The following is a 22,595-nucleotide window of genomic DNA, read 5'->3' as shown; positions in this document are numbered from 1 at the left end:
TTATTCCATTTAGTTTTTTGTTTTGTTTTGTTTTTGGATGCACCACACTGCACAGCATGTGGGATCTTAGTTCCCCAACTAGGGATGGAACCTGGGCACCCTGCAGTGGAAGTGCAGAATCCTAATGACTGGACCACCAGGGAATTCCCGACTCCATTTACTTAGTATTATTTAAAACCAGCAGAAAAAGATGACACTGAAGAGTAATGGTCTTGTCACTAAATGGTTAATTTGGATATCTATAGAGGACATAATTAATCTTGACCCTACCTTTCACAATAGGAAAAAAATTCTAGGTAGATTGCAGGTCTAAATATGAGAGCTAAAACAATAAAGCTTCTAGAGAATAACATAGAACTAATAGCCTTGGTCTAGGCAGAGATTTCTTGAGCAAGGCAGAAAACCACTACCCTTAGGAAAAAAGATGGATAAATGGGCCTACATGAAAATTAGGAGCTTGTGTTCTTCAAAAGAAAACATTGAGAGAGGAAAAGGGAAAGCCACCAGACTGGAAGAGAATGTGCTGATGGACAGTTAAGTTAGACTAGTGCTGCTATGGACATTCTTGAATCTGTCCTTTGGTGCACATTCCACACATTTCTCCCACATATAACATAGGAGTGGTTTATTACATAAATTAATATATATATATATATATATATATATATATACATATGATAGAATATTTACAGCAATAAAAAATAAACTACTATTACAACAATAGAAATGCCTATCAAAAAAATAATGTTGGAGAGCCTGCCGTCGCCGCCGCCGCTGCCGTCCCCGCCGCCACCCCTTCCTCCTCCCCCGCCGCCGCCTCCTCCTTCTCCGGCCCCTCGGCCACCTCTACCCGACCCAGGCCCTCTGTCCTTGAGAGGAATCCGTATTCAGTCTCCTTCGCGGGCCCGGGGCGCAGCCATGGCGGACGGCGGGGGCGGGGGTGGCACCGGCGCGGTGGGCGGCGGCGGCGCCGGCCAGGCCTCGACGGGGGCGACGACAGGCGCGACGGGGGCCGGTGGGAGCGGCGGCCCCATCAACCCGGCCTCACTGCCTCCCGGTGACCCGCAGCTCATCGCGCTCATCGTGGAGCAGCTCAAGAGCCGGGGGCTGTTTGACAGCTTCCGCCGGGACTGCCTGGCCGACGTGGACACCAAGCCAGCTTACCAAAACCTGAGGCAGAAAGTGGATAATTTTGTGTCAACACATCTGGACAAGCAGGAGTGGAATCCTACGATGAACAAAAACCAATTGCGAAATGGTCTGAGACAGAGTGTGGTTCAGTCAGGGATGTTGGAAGCTGGAGTGGACAGAATTATTTCCCAGGTGGTGGATCCCAAACTAAACCACATCTTCAGGCCACAGATAGAACGAGCAATTCACGAGTTCCTGGCGGCCCAGAAAAAAGAAGCTGTGCCAGCACCCCCTCCAGAGCCTGAAAGCCAGGACCCTCCAGCTCCATCCCAGGATGCTTCCTAAGAATATGCCTGACACGTTTTGGAAGCTCCATTGAATTAATGGTGAAGAACTGGATTCAGTTACATAAGAGTACAACTTCAGAGTGAAGACAGGCCAAGGTCGTCACTGACTTCACAATTCAACATTGACTGTGGGGCGGTGTCCAGATAAAGTAGAGAGCAAGTGGGCCAGTAGGAGAATTGACCACGTGGGCCCCACCTCGTGCTGCCGTCTGGCCAGCCTGTCCAAGGGGTGACACCCAGTAGACACTACAGATACATTAAGAAACACTACATCAACTTGGGGTTGTCCTGAAACAAACCTTTGTACTTGAACTTAGAGACTGTGTATGAATTTTAGGGTTTGTGCTTGGGGATAAGCAACAGCTACAATGAAGGAACATAACCAGTCCCAAAGATGCAATTTCAAGGAATGACAGTAAAGGTTAGCCAGGAGTAAGTATTTGACAATGCTTATTTGATACTGTTTCTCAGAGTTTCAAATAAGAGTGTACAAGCCATTAGCATCAAATAGCTTTAAGGTTGTTGTGACCCTCTTGTCCATGACTCTTTAGCTTCCGTTTCCTTTCCCCTGTAAGAGGTGTCAAAACATGGGACCCTAGAATGCATGAGGAAATGTAGACTTAGGTATAAGGAAAAATATTTGCAGGCTCTCTGTCCAGGGCTTCTTCCTATCCTGCAAGGGCTAGTGAGTCTTCGGTGTGTTTATTTTATTCTCATGTTTGTGTTTTTTAGAAGGTGAATAATTAATAAGTGGCTTAAGTTTTGTAATTAAATCATTTGATACTCTGAAAAAAAAATAATGTTGGAGGGAGAGAAAGGCAGGCACAAAAGAGTAAATACTGTGTTATTTTATTTATATCAATGTATAAACCAAAAAATATCTATAATCATAAAAGTCAGAAAGAAATTACCTTTGGTAAGGAGGAGAGTGACTGGGAAAAAACACAAAGGCCTTTCAATATGAAAATGCTCTGAACTGTAGCTGTATGATCTGTACACTTTTCTGTATATAAGCTATACTTCAATAAGACAATAATTATAAAGAAGAAAAAACAGTATAATAATAACCATCAGTTGTGGAATTTATTATGAATTGTAGGCTGGCTGTGATCCAAAAGAATCACTGATTTTCAGCTAAAACAATTACCTAACATGACTCTGCACATGTCTGATTAAGGAGGACAGTTATCAGTATATTAATCTTATTCTAGATAAAATTTGTTTTATTTTTAAAGTAATTTCCATTAGTTTATCAGGTGGTCTTTTTGAATGTTTAAAATACATTATTCTTAATCTTTTTTTTTTTTTTTTTTTTTTTGCGGTACGTGGGCCTCTCACTGTTGTGGCCTCTCCCGTTGCGGAGCACAGGCTCCGGACGCGCAGGCTCAGCGGCCATGGCTCACGGACCCAGCTGCTCCACGGCATGTGGGATCCGCCCGGACCGGGGCACGAACCCGTGTCCCCTGCATCAGCAGGTGGACTCTCAACCACTGAGCCACCAGGGAAGCCCCTATTCTTAATCTTTTACTTACCTTGCTTCTCTAACAGAAACTGATCCTGAGAAGTTTGATGAATTGCAGCTTTTCTTCAAAGTTGGTTTTTCCTGCTAAATTTTCTAATATTAAAATTTTCAGTAGGAATTATATTCTGTGGTGGGCTCTGACCATAAAATGAAAAATTTAGTAGGTCAGATGTTCAACAGACTGTAGAACTTAGTTTCTAAATCTCATCTCTGTAAGGAATACATATTACTACATCCTCATTTGAGTTTGATGGAAAAGTAAAAGAGAAAACACAAAGCTTCGCAATAGAAGTACATTGGCCACCAACAAAGGTAGTCCACGGTCAAACGTTACTCTTCAGAGGCCCCTCAGTGGCATAAAAATGGATTATGGGGGCTTCCCTGGTGGGGCAGTGGTTGAGAGTCCGCCTGCCGATGCAGGGGACATGGGTTCGTGCCCCGGTCCGGGAAGATACCACATGCCGTGGAGCGGCTGGGCCCATGAGCCATGGCCGCTGAGCCTGTGCGTCCGGAGCCTGTGCTCTGCAACGGGAGAGGCCAAGACAGTGAGAGGCCCACGTACCGCAAAAAAAAAAAAAAAAAAAAAAAAAGGACTATGGGCCACCTACAAGGAACTAACACTCCCTGACCCACACCCATCCCTGCTCCTGTTTCTGCTTCCTGACCAACACCTGGCGCTCCTTATGTATCCATGTGTGGAGAGCCGAACCTCCTGTTTCTAGAGAAACTGTGAGTAAAGTTAAACTTTCTTTTTTCAATGGCATTGACTTCTCCATGTCACACTCAGTCACCTTCATAAACTAAGACCCAGACACAAAACAAACCTCTCCCACCATTCCTTCTAGACCTGTTTTTGCCCTTTTTCTGACTCCACTCCTGCATCTCCATCACTTTACATTCAGTCCCTGAATATCTCTACCTACCCCTTTACCCTGACACTTGACCTTTGATCCCTGCTTTCTTCCTATCTTCTCACCAGCCCCTTCATCATCCCAGCCCATGCTTGGATGCCTTTTCAGTCTGAGGAAAGGCACAGGGCCTACATTTACCATCGCTGTTCCCTGAAATGCGATATCATTGCTGTGGAAAACACCTACAGCCCGGCTCCATCCACCCGTCGTGCTCATTGCCTTGACTTTGTTGAGCTAACAGTTCCACACCCAGCCCTGTTCCTGTTTCTGCCTGCCCTGGCTCTCTCTTCGTCTGTGACCTTAAACAAGTCAGACAAATGTTTTACCTCCTGCTCGGAGGCAGATAAAAAATGTCTCACTTCACAGGGGATTTGTGAGGATTCATTAAAAGTTCCTGAAGGGTTTTGAGAACCTGCCCGGTCTCAGGCAAAGGAGGCAGCTTTGACAGCAGGGCTGTGCGGATTCGCGGTAAACATGGCAGCTCACTACAAGCGCTCGTGACTGGGCTTTAGAAACAACTTTCTCAAGGTAGGAAGGGACACAGATGAAATTATGGTGGGGTCAGCTGTCTCTTCAAATGCCACCACCATGCAAGGCCCCTTAGCACTGCGCTCCTTCTTATGTCCAGAGTGGTTCCAATATAAAAATAGCATTTCTTTATCCTGACCTCCTCATTTAGAGGCTTTCATGCAGGAGACCCAATGGTTAATACATGCCACAGTGTGTATGCATATTTTTTATGGTAAAGAAAGCAAGTTATAAGAGGTTTCTCTAATATTATCATAGTTTCTGTTATCTATGAGAGATATCTAGCTGAGAGAAATCACTCACTAATTTCTATCTGTAAATATGCCTTTGAAGTGTCAACAAATCTAGCTCAAAATATATTGTATAGTCAAAATGTGGGTAAGGGACACTAAGAAAAGCAGATGATGCCACCCGTGAGTCCCTCTGTATGACTTTCTACATTACTATCTCAAGCAAGAGGAAAGATTATATCCACTGTGGCAGGGAGCATGAGACATTATTATTTTTATTTTATTATTTTTAAAGAATTTATTTATTTTTGGCTGTGTTGGGTCTTCGTTTCTGTGCGAGGGCTTTCTCTAGTTGTGGCAAGCGGGGGCTACTCTTCATCGCGGTGCGTGGGCCTCTCACTATCGCGGCCTCTCCTGTTGAGGAGCACAGGCTCCAGACGCGCAGGCTCAGTAGTTGTGGCTCATGGGCTTAGTTGCTCCGCGGCATGTGGGATCTTCCCACACCAGGGCTCGAACCTGTGTCCCCTGCATTGGCAGGCGGATTTTCAACCACTGCACCACCAGGGAAGCCCGAGACATTATTTTTGAATTAGGATCAGGAAGGAGTCCAGGGGGTTTACAGGGCTGTGGATGATGGTAACTTTAGCCCAAATCTTTTCGAGCAGTGGGGTGAGAAGGAAGTTTAATCTTCTGCTTCTATTCCTTTTTCATCTTTACCATGTTACTTCACAGGATCAACCTCAATAAATAAAAATGGAAGAAATGAACTGCCATGGTTTGAATGTTTATGTGCCCCTCAAATTCGTATGTTGAAATCCTAATTCCCACAGAGAATGGTATTAGGACATGGGACCTTTGGGAGGTACTTAGGTCATGAGAGTGGAGCCCTTGTGACTGGAATTAGTGTTCTTATAAAAGGGGCTGCAGAGAGCACCTTAGCTCCTTCCACCAGGTGAGGACACAGCAAGAAGGGGCCGACTATGAATATGGAAGAGGGCTCTCACCAAAACATAACCATGGGGCTTCCCTGGTGGTGCAGTGGTTGAGAGTCTGCCTGCCGATGCAGGGGACACGGGTTTGTGCCCGGGTCCGGGAAGATCCCACATGCCGCGGAGCGGCTGGGCCTGTGAGCCATGGCCGCTGAGCCTGCGCGTCCGGAGCCTGTGCTCCGCAACGGGAGAGGCCACAGCAGTGAGAGGCCCGCGTACCACAACAACAACAACAACAACAACAACAACAACAAAACCATAACCATGCTGGTGCCTTGATCTTGGACTCCCCAGCCTCTGGAACTGTGAGCAATTTCTGTTGTTTATAAGCTACCTGTGGTATTTTGTTATAACAGCCCCAATAGACTATGACACCAACTAATATACTTTCCTCCTATAACCTTGAACTAGATGGGTAAGTTAATTTGGCAGGGAAAGAGAAGAGGGAGGAAATTCAGAAATGTAAACAGTTCATTCAAGCAAGACCCAGCTGGAGTCACTTCCTTCAGGCAGGACAGGCTCCTCCACTGGTGGTAAACAAAATTCCTCGGAAGGAATGGAAAGAAACCCAGCAGGTGTTTGTATACACCCAGAGAAGCACCTTGCGTCCACTTCGTGATCACCTTGAAAAAAAAAAATCCGTTTTAGTTTTTTTTTAATTGTAGTATAGTTGATTTACAATGTTGTGTTAATTTCTGCTGTACAGCAAAGTGACTCAGTTACACATATATACACATATATATATATTCTTTTTTATATTCTTTTCCATTATGGTTTATCCCAGGATATTGAATATAGTTCTCTGTGCTATACAGTAGGACCTTGCTGTCCATCCATTCTATATGTAATAGTTTGCATCTACTAACCCCAAACTCCCAGCCCATCCCTCCCCCATGTTTCAGATTTTGAGGTTCTTTCTTCCTTCTCTCTCTGTCCTCTCCATGCTCAGTTTCCTGAACCTGACAGTGAGACCCAGAGCAGTCACAGCTTTGGGTTGACACAATTTCATGTCGCTCATAGGAGCACTCATTTCTAGGACATTCCAGGAAAAAGTATTTTACTTGGGCCTGACAATAGCTGACTTTCCAGACTCCTGGAAAGAAGTCAATCTAATGTGAATAGGCCACCAAAGGAGGCTTCAGTCTGAGGGGCTGGCTGGAGGGGGCGAATCCAGGTGTGGAGCTCACTGCATACGAGTGAAGACCAGCCACCAGAGGAAATTTAAAACAGAGTAGAGGAAAAGCCTGATGTAAGTGCTGGTTCTGCAGCTGCTCCCTGAGAAATTTTGGCTGTGTCTCTTAACCTACTTCAGCCTTAGTTGCCTCCTCATGGACATAATAACAGCTTCTACCTCAGGTTTTAAAAAAGCAACATATGATGATATGTGCAATGGACAATGTAATATTGGGTTGGCCAAAAAGCTCACTTGGGATTTTCCATAACATCTTATGGAAAACCACAAACGAACTTTTTGGCCGACACAATACTTAGCACAGAGTAGAGGCATGTTATACTTCCTCTACTAGAATTATTACTACTATTATTTTTTTTTAATACTTATTTATTTACTTATTTATTTTGGATGCACTGGGTCTTAGTTGTGGCACGCAGGGTCTTTTAGTGGTAGCATGCGAGCTCTTAGTCGCAGCATGCAGGATCTAGTTCCCTGACCAGGGTTTGAACACAGGCCCCCTGCACTGGGAGCGCAGAGTCTTACCCACTGGACCACCAGGGAAGTCCCAGAACTATTACTACTATTATTGTTATTGTTATTTAAGCAAAAGGGAGGGTGACTATATCCACTTTTATAGGACATTCATGTACTTAGTGTGGCAAATAGGCATTAAAGAAATCCCATTTGGACAAGCACAAGATCCTGGCACAAGTTGACCCTCAACTGCCTTCCTTATATTAAAAATGAGAAAACTGAGACAAAAAGAGATGAAGTAACTTGTCTGGGGTCACACAAAAAAGCAGGGTTAAAAATTCATACCTAGGTAGTTTGTGTTGTCTTCGTAGCTGAACACTTCCAGCAGAAGGCTTAGAGGCATCCACAGTACCCACATTTCCCCAATCATGGCACATCCCTTTTTAGTTTCTGTCTGGAATGTCCTTTCTCCTCTTCTCAATCTAATAAGCTACTATTCAGCCTTCGAGTTGCAGCACCAATATTATCTCACTGAGTCCTTGTGAGGCCTTTTCTAAAGCCACCAGGAAAGTGGGTCTCTCCCACCACTGGGCTTAACTCCATCTTTGTCATCACATTGGATTTGGGCTTGGGCTGAAGCTACTGCCCACTCCTTTTTTTTTTTTTTTTTTTTTTTTTTGTGGTACACGGGCCTCTCACTGTTGTGGCCTCTCCCGTTGCGGAGCACGGGCTCCGGACGCGCAGGCTCAGCGGCCATGGCTCACGGGCCCAGCTGCTCCGCGGCATGTGGGATCCGCCCGGACCGGGGCACGAACCCGTGTCCCCTGCATCAGCAGGTGGACTCTCAACCACTGCACCACCAGGGAAGCCCCACTGGAAGGAATTTTAAAATATGTGCCCTGCCATTATGATGATGAGCATCTGTCTTTGTTTACTTGAGGACTGGCTTAAGTTAGAAAATGTCAAAGCAAATAATAAAGAAGAAATAGCAAATATCCTGTGGCTTTGCCTTCCAAAGAGTGTGATAGGACACCAAAACCCCAGTGCTTTTTGCATGACAACACTCTTGCTGATGAAAGGAGAATGAAACCAAAAATGCTAAAGTAGCACCTCATACTTTGGGTTCCAAAAATATATTAGCTTAGATCTTTTTCAAGAAAAAGAGGCTGGTTGAAAAGGCAAGACTTCACCAAAATTTGGGTTGCCCTGATGAAACAGCCTAGTCTTAAAATAGCAACAGGGTAACTGGTAAAAGCTGTATACCCCAGAAAAGGTCAGGTTCCTGTGTGGTTGGGAATAGAGGAGGTGGGTTAAAGTATTGCCTCTAGAAAAAAGAAATTACGCCATGATGGTTGACTTTTTAAAAATAATATTTTGAGGCACGTGATGGAAGGGTTAGAATCTTCTTCATGCAGCCACTTGATGCCTTTAGAAATGAATTCCTATTTAGCAAGTTCTTTTTGAAATTTCAAATCCGGCAGTATCTTTGAAATGCTGCAACGTCTCTCCAGCAAATGAAACTCACTGGGCATTTTGTGAATAGATAGAACACGTGTGATGCTTGGTAACACATCTTAGAGGAAAGATCTTTATGCAGTAAACTCTACTACCCATTGTTTTGTAGTATCCTGCTTACCTATGGCAAGGTGTCAACTTTGTTAACGCCAGGGTCTTGAATTGTTGCCTTTTCAAAATGTTTTCTCACGAGATAACTGTAGAATACGAACTTCTTTTCTTTTACAAATCTGTGATACAGAAGTATGTAAACAACTTGAAACACCTCATGACTTTTTAAAGTACTTCTGCTCAGACAACCTGAAAATTGAAACGTGGGTTGCTAATCGTCCCTTTGCTGACATCAACAGTATCCCCTTGCTGAAGGTGAAACTCAGTGATGTGAAGCCAGTAGAAATGAAAGGACATAAATCCAATTCAGATAGTCTTGGAATACCTTGGTGCTCCCTTGTCACAAGCCCATTGTGTCATCTGGGAACATGAACTGATTGTGTTTGCAGCACATGCTGTTGTGAACCCAGCTTTTCAGTGTGTGTTACCATCAAAACAGAACGTTTACAGGAAAGTGCACGTGCTGCCAGGCCAAAGACCACTCAGTAATTTTAACTTCTTGTTTAACCCAAGGGACAGATGCTTTCTCATTGAAATTTATTTTTTTAGCAAAACCAAAGTTTATTTGTGTATTTTTTTGTTTTATTGTTGTTTTTAAAATAAATTTATTTATTTATTTATTTTTGGCTACATTGGATCTTCTTTGCTGTGTGTGGACTTTTCTCTAGTTGCAGAGAGCGGGAGCTACTCTTTGTTGTGGTGTGCAGGCTTCTCATTGCAGTGGCTTCTCTTGTTGCTGAGCACGGGCTCTAGGCACGTGGGCTTCAGTAGTTGTGGCACACAGGCTCAGTAGTTGTGGTGCACAGGCTTAGTTGCTCTGCAGCATGTGGGATCTTCCTGGACCAGGGATCAAAACCGTGTCCCCTGCATTGGCAGGTGGATTCTTAACCACTGTGCCACCGTGCAGTCCTGTTTTATTGTTTTTTAATGATTTTTGTTTTATTGTTTTTTCTTTGTGCCTTTTTTTTTTTTTTTTGGCCTTGCCACACCAGGGCTTGAAGGATCTCATTTCCCCCATCAGAGATTGAACCCAGGCCACAGCAATGAAAACACCGAATCTTAACCACTAGATCACCAGGGAACTCCCCCAAAGTTTATTTTTTAATTTTCTTTGCACACTTCGGATTTCTTTCTTTCCTTCTTCCTATTTTTGTTTTTTAATACTATTGCCGGAAATTCATTTTGCATGCAAAAAAAAATGATGGAAGAGGCACAATTCTTTATAAAAAGCATTTTGATCCAATGCAATGAAATAAGTTGTATGCATAATTGTGCTTATACTCTTTTTTTTTTTTTGCTTATACTCTTAATGTAAGTATCTCCAAGAAGAGAAGTTTTAGCTTTCACCAGATTCCCAAAGCCTCCATGATGCCAAAAAGATTAAGAACAATAGCATGAAACTATAAATATCTTGAGGTCAGGGCCATTTTTCTAACCTGCCTTTCCTGCAGAACCTAAGAAAGTGACTGTATTTAATACCCAGTGATGTTGGTGATTGGTAGTCATGGTTTTCCCTAAAGGATATTGACCACAGGAAACAGAGTTGGCTGAATGAACATGTTTACCTATGGATTTTAACTTTAAAACTGACTGCAAATCTTTATTCCTTATCAAGAGAAGGAGGAAACCTTCTTTATTAAGTAACTTATTAATTAGAGAAGGAAGATCTAACTGGAAGGATATAAAAAGAAAATTTATTTCCTTTGGTTGATACCACAGATGGTGGGATAGAGTATGTTTCTTTACTTGTACTGTATTTCTATACTGGATTCAACAAAGTCAAAGCCTTTAACCATTAAAGTAAACTTCATTAGGGTATTGATATAGTTATTGACTGAATTATGTCCTTTCAAAATTCATATGTTGAAGTCCCACCCCCAGACCTCAGAATGTGACCTTCTTTGGAGACAAGATTTTTACAGCAGTAATTAAGTTAAAATGAGGTCATGAGGGTACACCCTAATCCAATATGATTGGTGTCATTCTAAGAAGAGGAAATGTGGACACAGACAGGGACAGATGGGAGACACAGAGAGAAGACAGCTGTCTACAAACCGAAGAGGAAGGCCTGGAATAGATCCTTCCCTTATGGCACTCAGAAGAAACCAATCTTGGTTTCTTGGACTTCCAGCCTTCAGAACTGTAAGAAAAGAAGTTTCTATGTTTTTTTAAATATATAAATTTATTTATTTATTTGTTTGCTTATTTTTGGCTGCGTTGGGTCTTCGTTGCTGCACGCGGGCTTTCTTTAGTTGCAGCGAGCAGGGGCTACTCTTTGCTGTGGTGCGTGGGCTTCTCATTGTGGTGGCTTCCCTTGTTGCGGAGCACAGGCTCCAGGTACGCAGGCTTCAGTAGCTGTGGCACGTGGGCTCAGCAGCTGTGGCTTGCAGGCTCCAGAGCACAGGCTCAGTAGTTGTGGTGCACGGGCTTAGTTGCTCCGTGGCATGTGGGATCTTCCCGGACCAGGACTCAAACTCGTGTCCCCTGCATTGGCAGGTGGATTCTTAACCACTGCACTACTAGGGAAGCCCAAGTTTCTATGGTTTAAGCCACCCAGTCTGTTGTACTTTGTTAAAGCAGCCCTAGCAAACCAATACAGATCTACAGAATAAATCTCAAGGGGGCCCAGGCAAAGACAGAGGATCCAGGCTAGGGGACCCTGGAGGAACGCTAGGCTGGGGCACAGAAGCAGATAGGATTATTAATCCCTATGGCCACTGCCTAGGGGAAGGGGAAGCTCTTTGGACCTAACATAGAGGAGCAGCTCTGAAGTTCAAAGTTCTGAGTACCTTCATCATACATTAAATCTATTAGAGAATTTGATGCCTCTGATGTAGGAAACGTGTGTCTATTTAGTTCCTTTTTTCACGCAGAGAAGTGTAAAATGTAAAAGCTCAATGTTAGACGTAGAGAAAGAGGAGGGACAGTAAGAGCAGACTGAAAATGAGGAAGGCTTTACCTCACTGGACTTGGCTGAACTGCTTCTTCCCAGTCTCCTGCACTGCACATTTTCAGTTGCTTTGCTCTACCCTCATCCCATCACGGAGGAACATCGGTGCTCCCGGGTTCCTCTCCCTTTACACAATCTCCCGTGGGGTAGTTTCACCCACTCTCATGGTTTCAAATATCTAAATGGGCTTAGACTCCTGTTGTCCTTCAGACTGGAGTTTATATCCTGGCTCTCCCTTTATTTCCCAGCAGGTTCCTTTGGGAAGATTGCTCAGCTTCCCTAAGGTCGGCGTTTCTTCAGATAATGACAGTATTGCCATCCCAGGGTTTTATGGAGATTCTATGAGAAATTGCCCATAAGCTCTTAGCACAGGCTTGGCCCAGAGCACGTGTCCCATAAATGAGAGCTAAAATAGAAGTCGTAACAATACGACAAACAAGCATCTGACGTTTACTCTGAACCAGGTACTGATCCGAAAGCTTTATATACATCAACTCATTTAATTCTCACCACAGACGAGGAAACTAAGGCACAGAGAAGTTACGTAACTTGCCTAAGCTCAGGTGGTCTGGCTCCAGAGACCATCTTCTCAAACTGTTAGGCAGACTGTATTTGACTATTATTGTTTTTCATTGTTAATAACACTGCTTTACTCTCTCCCATGAACTTCTAAATCATATGGCTTAAAAAAAATGCACTTTATGTATAAAGTAGATAACCAACAAGGACCTACTGTATAGCACAGGGAACTATACTCAATATTTTGTAATAAACTAAAAGGGAAAAGAATCTTTAAAAGAATATGTATATATATATATATATATATATATATATATATATATATATATATATAACTGAATTACTGTGCTGTACTCCTCAAACTAATGAGACATTGTAAATCAACTAAACTTCAATAAAAAGAAAAAAAAACAGCTGTCTGGGTACCGCAAGGGACCTCAGATATGACATACTCAAAAGAGGTCCCCAAATCTCCTTTCCTCCTGTGCCCCTTTCTCAGGAGTGGATGACACTGTGAGAAACCTGGGGTCACATTAGGTTCCTTGCTTTCCCTCGACCCTCCCACCTCCAAGCAATCAATTATTTTTTTTAATTTTATTATTATTATTTTGTATACAGCAGGTTCTTATTAGTTATCCATTTTATACATATTAGTGTATATCTGTCAATCCCAATCTCCCAGTTCATCCCAACCCCCCCCACTTTCCCCCCTTGGTGTCCATATATTTGTTCTCTACATCCGTGTCTCTACAAGCAATCAATTATTGATTTCTAATTCTATCCTCTCCTCTCCATCCCTAACTCTTCCCTAGTTCAAAATGTCATCGTCTCTGCTCGAGATAATAGAGCCTTCTAACTGGTTTTCCTGCCTGCAGGCTCCAAGAGTCTTCAGATCTAAAACACAAATCTGACCATTTCAGTCCTGCTTAAAGGATTAATTATGTGTTCATTAGCATAGCATCACACCAGAAGACCCCTCATATCTGACTCCTGTCTACCTTTCCAAGCTCAAATCCCACCTCCCACCAAGTTCTACTTCCCCCGGCACATCTGCAATCCCCAGGCTCACTCTCTCTCTGTCTCCCTCTCTCTCTTTCTCTCTCCCACACACACTCACACCATGCTATTTTACAACCAGTATATTAGAGTCTACCTTTAAAAAAAATTATTTAGCTTATCTACTAAGAATACATAAAACAGTCACTCACAGGGAAGGTATGATCACTCACTTTCCCACCCACCATTTTCCTTCCTACAAAATTAACTTTCTTACTAGCCGGGGGGAAAAAAATCACTTTTAAGTCAGTTTTATCAGTAAGCAAAATTGTTTAAAGTCATCTTTCAAAGACATAGAACCTACAGAACAATCACAAACCAGCAATATTATTTGTATATTCTGTTTTTATCATCTTAATCCACATTTTCTATCTGAAAGAAAAACTGACTGATTTTCTTCTAGTGACATAAAAGGCTAGCATGTGACCGGTTATTTCTGTTTGCTGGAACCAAAAGTCTTCAAGGACATAGAGACTTATTGTTGAAGAAGCCCAGGGGATTGACACTGTTATCCTACTGCCACCTGCTGCTGAAAATGTGAAGCTTTCCAATTTGTTGTGAATGAGGCCGGGACAGGTCAATGTGATGCAAACTTCTAGTAGCCTATCTAAGCTTTCTTTCTTTGAATGTCAGTTTTTCCTTTACTGCATCCAAGCTACACTTTGAAAGTATATATAAAAAATTAAGTGCCCTGTGATTACCTGTGCCCTATGGTCAGAAAAGTCTCAGCATTTGGCAGACACACATGGTCAGATACTGTTGCAGAGTAAAAAGAAGGAATTGGAAGTGGTTCTAAATTCTACGTGCTGTGATGTTACTTCACCTCAGAACTTTATGGGAGGTCAGTGTTGTGTAATGGTGCAGTGCACAGGCCTGCAGTCAAACCACCCAGGTCTTCATTCCAGCTGTACCTATGGGACCTATTCTAAGGCTCAGTTTCCTCATCTGGAAGAAAAAATAAACAAACATTGTATATAAAGCACATAATTAGGTGCTGAATAATAATAATTGGAAGCTCTTCTTATTTTTGAAGGGTTGTAAAGTAGTGGACTGACAATTTCAGCCAGGCCAGTTCCCAGCCAGTTCCACAGGGACCAGACATCACTAAAATGATTAGTCCCTGAAGTCAACTCTCACCTTTCAAGGATTAAACTTTTCTACGGGATACAAAATATGTATCTTTTTTCTTTTTGGCTGCGCAATTTTTGAAAACATTTGTATACTGCATATGACAGTCATAATGTTTTTTTCCCTACTTTATAAAATGATTAATCTAGAAATTTCTTCTACCCATGGTCTTTTATTAAAACTTATTACAGAAAAATAAAATCATTCAGAATCATTTATTCCCTCAAAAGTATATAACTGTATGTTAACGCAAACCCATCCTGTCCCTACAGGTGGAATCTAAGATTAGTAAGTTGCTCTGGGGGAAGTACTATATTTCAGTAAAACTATATGTGCTACCTTCTGCTCTGAAGTTTGTTATTAAATATGTGCTGTAATTAAATGATTGGAAATCAAATAAGTAAACAAAGTTGTATTAACACAATGTGTTGAAATTTTATGGGCTCTAATTACATATGCATCATCCCAGGCATCTGAAGGTATAAATTTTTTTCTGATAATATTTGTGCATCCGTGTGATAGCACATTGTACTAGAAATAAACATTTTCTGGTTTTCAGTCAAATTAAACATATTTACGCCTTTTAAGTAAAGAACAATTATAAATACATTTTACTTACCCTATTCCTCAAACTGAAAATTTTAAAACCGATTTTAGGTTTCAAATTTCAACTCTAAATCATCTATCAGAGGGAATACTCTGGAAAGTATATAAAGGCTTCAGATAAATGATGATCACTATCTGTCAAGTGCCTACCATTTTTATGACAAGCACTGTGCTGATTTCTGTTTATTTTCTCTAATCTTCTCAACAGCTGGCCTTCCAAGGTAAGGGAACAAACTCAGAGAATGTAAATATCTAGCCCAAGGTCAACAAGTTGCAGATGGCTAAACTGGGATTGGTTTGTTCTTTCCCTATAGCTTATGACCAAGGATTGGGCTTCCCATGAAAAACTATTAGAATTTTCTTTAAAGGATATCTCTTATAAAATAATTATTTGCCAAAATTTTATGAGGCTTTATGGCTGCATGAAAACAATGAGACTCAGTAGATAGATGAATTGGTAGCTCCTAGAGACTGATGTACTTTAAAAATATAACAGTGATAATCAAAGCTGAATGCCACGTTAAGAAATAAGAAGCAGGGCTTCCCTGGTGGCGCAGTGGTTGAGAGTCCACCGGCCGATGCAGGGGACGCGGGTTCGTGCTCCGGTCCGGGAAGATCCCACATGCCGCGGAGCGGCTAGGCCCGTGAGCCACGTCCGGAGCCTGTCCTCCGCAACGGGAGAGGCCACGACGGTGAGAGGCCCGCGTATCGCAAAAAAAAGAAATAAGAAGAAATAAAATGTTCTTTTTAAACCTGGTCTTTGGTTTCCTGTTTCATATTATAACCTGTTGATATCTGAAATGGTATATCTTAATTTTCAGAAATGGCAACAATCTCCTAAAAATAGACTTTGAGCATACATGAGAAACAAAACAAGGTTTACTCTTTAAAAAAAAAAAAAGTCTTCCCAAAAATAAAGAATACCCTTTAACAAACTATGAAAAAATATATTCTTTACTACGTAAGAACCAAGTTCTTAAACCAGGATGGCATTCTCACTTATGGATGAACAATACAGAATTTGATAATGCCCAGTGTTGGTAAGGAAAATTGGCCCTCCCATTCACTGTTAGTACAATCATTAATAGGAACCAACTTTTAGAAGAAAATTTTGCAATGTCTCTCTAAGCTGAAATGTATATATCCTTTGTGTTAGCCATTCCATTTCATCCTGGTAAAAGCATGCCAAGACATACATGTACACAGGTGTTAACTACAACATTTTTGATAGAGCTGGGAAAAAAATCTCCAGAAAATGAAATGTCCATCAATAAGAACTTTCTAAAAAAATTGTCATGTTGTGGTATAGTGGAGTACAATGTGGTCATTACAAAATGTCCTGATGTGGACAGACACCCAAAATATATTGTCACATGGGAGAGCACGCTATAGATGATTATGGACCATAGCCCAATTTTTGTTAAATATACTGTTAAATTAATTAAACAAGGAGGTTGTTAGACTAAGGTGGTTCTTAATGTACATAAGCAAACCAAAAATCTAAGCCTGTACGTGCCTCAGCGTTACAACATCAAGACACTAAGGACAACCAGTCACAAACAGCCAACTCTAATCAATCAAATATTTCCTTTCTTTGCTTCCGCACTTTCTCTATGTAAGTCCCCTGATTCCTGTCGGCAGGGCGCCCCTAAACACTTCAAGGCTGGTGCTCTTGGATTCTCATTGATTTTGGCTCAAATAAACTCTTTAAATTGTTCATATGCCTCCATTTACCATTTAGCAACATACACACACATTCGCTTCCTTACTCCCTTGAAATTCCTCGATTAATATAAAGAAACCATAACCAGGAGTTATCTCTGGTAAGGGAAGAGGACTTTTAATTTTCCACTGTGTAACTTTGTATTATTTTACCATGAGCAGCAATAACTTTGAAAGAATAAAAAAGATTTTTAAACCAATATAAGATTATACATGTTTCCATTTTAAAAAAAGACTATTAGAGCTTAAAAATGTAAAATAAGACTTTGAATCATCTTGGTTAGCTTTGCAGCTCTATCTCAATTCAAATATTAAACAAAGTTTAGACATAAAGAGACAAGTTCTGTAAAAAACAAAACATGTTCCTTTTACCTCACAGGAAATACAAGGCCTCAAAGAGTTTGCTTTGTTAAAAAAATTTTTACTGGAGTATAGTTGCTTTACAATGTTGTGTTAGTTTCTGTTGTACAGCAAAGTTCATCCATTATACATATACATATATCCACTCTTTTTTATATTTCCTTCCGATTTAGGTCACCACAGAGCACTGAGTAGAGTTCCCTGTGCTATAGAGTAGGTTCTCATTAGTTATCTATCTATCATAGTATCAATAGTGTATATATGTCAATTTCAATCTCCAAATTCATCCTACCTCCCCTCCCCCCTTGGTATCCATAGGTTTGTTCTCTATGTCTGTCTCTATTTCTGCTTTGCAAATAAATTCATCTATACCATTTTTCTAGATTCCACATATAAACAATATTATGCAATATCTGTTTTTCTCTTTCTGACTGTATGACAGTCTCTAGGTCTATCCACATCTCTGTAAATGACACTGTTTTGTTCCTTTTTGTGGCTGAGTAATATTCCATTGTATATATGGGCCACACCTTCTTTATCCATTCATCTGTTAGTGAACACTTAGGTTGCTTCCATGTCCTGGCTATGTGAATAAAGCTGCAATGAACACTGGGGTGCATGACTCTTTTTGAATTATGGTTTTCTCAGGGTATATGCCCAGTAGTGGGATTGCTGGGTCATATGGTAGTTCTATTATTATAAGGAACCTCCATACTGTTCTCCACTGTGGCCGTATCAATTTACATTCCCACCAACAGTGCAAGAGGGTTCCCTTTTCTCCACACCCTCTCCAGCATTTACTGTTTGTAGATTTTTTGATGATGGCCATTCGGACTGGTGTGAGGTGATACCTCACTGTAGTTTTGACTTGCATTTTTCTGATGATTAGTGATGTTGAGCAGCCTTTCATGTGTTTATTGGCCATCTGTATGTCTTCTTTGGAGTACTTTTAAAATCTTAGTGACTTTGTACCACAACCTGTAAGTATATAGCCCACTGTGGATTTGGCACATTCCAAAGCATGCCACCACTTTGTAGCTTCATCACTGTTGCTTCTTAAAGGAAGTCTGAGGCAAGGGGAGGAGGAGGCAGTGACATTTGTTCAGGTGCCCGAGTAGGGCATTCAAGGACAACCACTCTTGGCTTTCACAGGGAGTTGAAGGCTAATTGTGTCTGCATCAGATATTCTTTTCAAGCCTGTGCAAATTAGAGTCCTCAGTGGAATCACAGAAAGCAAAGAATTCTAGTTCTTTTTCCTTAGCGTTCTCTCCTTTCATTTTCTTCTCTCCCACCCACTATCCCCCACCTCCTTCCTTCCCTCTCTCTCAGATGGCAAGCAGAGGAGAAAAGAGAAATATCCAGGTTCTCAATTTTACTGATGGGTTTTGTTGATGGGTTTTCACATTCCAGTGATTAACCACTCCATATCAAATTTCAGTGTCATCAAAATGTCAGTATCTTTTGCAGGATGATTGTGTTGAAACAATCCTGGCAGTTTTGCATGTGAAACAGATCATGTGAGTCTTACTACTCTAAGCTGGGGTCACTGACAAGCAAGCTGCTGAGTCCTGAAATATCAATCCTAGACCCATGACTGAGATTGCACTGTTTTTTCAAGTTCAAAGGAAACTGCCATTCACTAGGTATAGTAATTCAAGAAGTTCCCTCCAAAACGACCTCTCCATGAGAGATGCTCCTTTCAAAGTTAACTAGTCTAGAAAACACACTTTTTTTTTTTTGCGGTACGTGGGCCTCTCACTGTTGTGGCCTCTCCCGTTGCAGAGCACAGGCTCCGGACGCGCAGGCTCAGCGGCCATGGCTCATGGGGCCCAGCCGCTCCGGGGCATGCGGGATCTTCCCGGACAGGGGCACGAACCCGTGTCCCCTGCATCGGCGGGCGAACTGTCAACCACTGCACCACCAAGGAAGTCCTGGAAAACACACTTTAAAATGGGCATATTGTTCATTTCAGCTAACAAGTAGACGTATGAAATTATTACAGAAGAACAAAGTATTAACATAGGGAAAAGCAGTTTTGCTTTTTCGTTTGTTCTGTGAGTCTTAATCTATAAAGGTGACTGAATGGCTACACAGAGGATCACAAGAGGAACACCAGGTTTTGGACAGGATGCAGAAGCAGGAGCACAGGAGAACCTACGCCAGCCAGCACCCTTTATTGGCATTTCCCTGGAGAAGGAAAGGTAGGGGAGGGTGAACAGTTTGAGACGGGCTCATTTGAATGATTTCAGCAGGCTTTGAACTGCAGGGAGGAAAACATTCTCTTTGACCCTCTTAGGGTCCTTAGTTAGGTCTGAAAATTAAACTGACAAAGGCAGATTAACAGAAGAAAAGCATACAAATTTATTTAACATAAGTTTTATGGGACACCAGAGCCTTCATTAAAAATATGAAGACCCAAAGAAAACAGTTCGACCTGTGTATTTTTATTCTAGATTGGATGAAGAGGAACAGTAGGGGAGAAAGATGATGGGTTAAGGAGTATGATGTAATTGTAGGGAACTGGGGAAACTTAGCAAGCCCTGTTGGTTTGATTCTTCTTGGCATCCCTTTGTCTTCAGAGAAAAGTCTGCTTCTTTCCTCCAGATCCACAGAGGACACCTTTCACATGAGGGTCTTATGGTCTGTTTCGGGGAAGAAGGGTGAGGTGGGGAGGGGGTTAAAGTGACCTTCCGGCTCCTGCCATTTTCTCAAAACTCCTTCAACTTAAAATATTCAATAACCAAGGTGTCGTATTTGGGGTAGTGTGTCCAGAACCCCATCAGAGCTATAGAGGCGTTCTCTAGTTGCCTGGGACCTGGCCCTGGGATGCTTAAGGCAGAGGAGTATTGCCTCCTGGTATGTAGAGGCCAGATAGAGGAGGTAGGACTCTGGATTAGTTAGTTTCCATATCAAATAGCATGTCTTTTGTTATCTCTGAGAATCAGCTAACCCTGGAAGGGGCAGTCCCTCCCCGCCAGAAAGGTGTTTTAAGATGTCAAAACATCCAAATATGCAGAGAATAAATGATTATGACTGTTATTATTAAACAGGAATTTAGGAGTAAAATCATTTTCAACATGTACCCAAAGAAACAGAGAAGAGTGGTGGGGAGCATTTCCAAAGTCAAAACTAATTTTAAATGAAGTGTTTTCAAAATAGATACCCTTCAAGAAAGAAAAAAAAACGGTAGCTAACCAACTGAATTAGAAATGTATCAAATTCACTTTCAGTCCATAGTAATTATATTCAGTAATCATTGCAACATTTTTTCAACTCTTTCTTGAGCACCTATTCTGTGCCAGGAATTGTGCTATGTCTAGGATCCCAAGCACGTGGTTGTGTGTTTTCTAAGGTTATCTGGAAGCAGGCTGGGAAGAATACAGGCCAGAAATTGCTCTAACATTTCAGCGTGAAGTTACATGGCAAGTAAATACCCTCACAGTCCTCAAATATCTAGTCACACAACAGTAGTATGTGCCTAACTGTCTTCTTCAATAGTAGGTTAGACACCTTCTAAAGATCAATTAATTTGCCAGCAACCAATTTATTAAAAAACTTGAGAAGTGAATTTTTTAAATTACTACTACATTACCAAATAAAGGTCAGCATTTTGGAAAGATTTCTCTTTTCGTGCCTTCTGCTTTTCATTTTGTCCTATATTATATATTCCTGTGGGCTGTCATTTTCCTGTTAGTCATTTTTGTGTTTGCATAATGTTTGCATAGATTAAGAATCCAACAGTTAATTTTCCTAAATGGATATATTTATCCGAAGTTCACTGCCAAGAGCTTTTTTTTAACACCACTTCTCATGTCTTCATTACTACTTAGCAAATGTCCTTAAATCATTTTTCAACATCTCTTAGTGAATGTCTGTTTACTTCCCACAATATTGAATATATCTATGCAATAAATCCAATGGTCTATTTTATATCTATTCTCCATTCAAATTCACTTTCAAAAATAAAAGCATATATTCTCTCTACTAACTTTGGAACTGAGCCCTCTGCTGGGAGGGAGACAGGTTTTGTATGATACTTGAGAGTTTAGAGATGCCATTTGCATCTAACAAACTAATTTCATATCTTTTGAAACTAAATTATTCAATTCCTTTAGTACTCTGTTAGTTAGATGAACCTGTGTTCTTATAGCACTTCAGTTTTTATACTTTATGTATATGCTGCATCTATGGACAGCTTCTGTTTACATGTCTAGCAGACCCATCAGTGTGCAAGTTCATGAAGAGCAGGATACTGTACTATTCTTTTTGTATTTCAGATACAAAAATACTTGATCTAAATGGAAACACAACTTTGCCCCTGCAAACCTAACCATATACAAAGTTGTGTATTACACAAAATATTCCTGCCAAGTCTCTTTTTCTATTTAGTAGCCTCTTTTCTTACAGGGTTCATGGCCAAGTCTGCCATGAGAGATGTCTACTGTTTTGACTTTCCATCCAACAACAGTAATACAGGCATCTCCCATACCCAGTAAAAACATATCCATCCCTTTCCCACACACATTTACTGTGTTATTTCTAAGGCTAACTCCTTCCATGTATTATATGAGTCAATCCTCTCAAGAACCCTAAAAGATATATATTACCGCCATTTTATTAGAATAGAAGCTGAGCCAAGTTACCTTTCTCAGGCTCGTATAGCTAGTAAATGTTGGAAGTTGCCCTTATAACTGTCCAACTCCAAAATCCACGCCTTGTCCAATGCACCTTGCTGTCTCCATTCTTCCTAACTCTCAATGACAGACATTTATGTATACTAAGGAAACTAGTCCATATGTAGCATCCTTCCCAGATCATTACCAAATTGTCTCATTTTGTGGCTTACTTATGAAAACACGGCTTTGACAGTAGAATCATAATTGGAGCAGAGAATGAAGGGCAGAACTAAGGAAAAGCGTAGCGTTAGTTTGAGAGGATCCAAGTGGTCATGACAACTCCCACACTTAAAATTCTTTAGTGGCTCTCCATTGGCTTTTATTTGTTCAGCAAATATTTAATGGGCACCTACTAAGTCTCAGATGCTATTCATTACACTGTGGATAGAGCAGCAAGAAAAACAGACCAGGGGCTTCCCTGGTGGCGCAGTGGTTGAGAGTCTGCCTGCCGATGCAGGGGACGCGGGTTCATGCCCTGGTCTGGGAGGATCCCACGTGCCGCGGAGCGGCTGGGCCCATGAGCCATGGCCGCTGAGCCTGTGCATCCGGAGCCTGTGCTCCACAACAGAAGAGGCCACAGCAGTGAGAGGCCCGCGTACCGCAAAAAAAAGAAAAGAAAAGAAAAGAAAAACAGACCAAACACCTG

The 22,595-nt window shown here is 41.5% G+C and overlaps 1 protein-coding gene across 1 annotated transcript; it reads left to right on the top strand.

Annotated features, from left to right (window-relative positions):
* The first annotated feature begins 779 nt into the window (after positions 1-779).
* On the top strand, positions 780-2,267 carry LOC308622579 (biorientation of chromosomes in cell division protein 1-like). Its single transcript, XM_081244096.1, has one exon. It carries the CDS (start codon positions 919-921, stop codon positions 1,474-1,476), a length of 558 nt encoding a protein of 185 aa, XP_081100222.1. The 5' UTR covers positions 780-918; the 3' UTR covers positions 1,477-2,267.
* The last annotated feature ends 20,328 nt before the right edge of the window (positions 2,268-22,595 follow it).

This window comes from Mesoplodon bidens, assembly GCF_964165515.1.
Source record: "Mesoplodon bidens genome assembly, chromosome: 9".
In the NCBI taxonomy this organism is placed as follows: domain Eukaryota; kingdom Metazoa; phylum Chordata; class Mammalia; order Artiodactyla; family Ziphiidae; genus Mesoplodon; species Mesoplodon bidens.
This window is presented reverse-complemented; position numbering and strand designations above follow the sequence as displayed.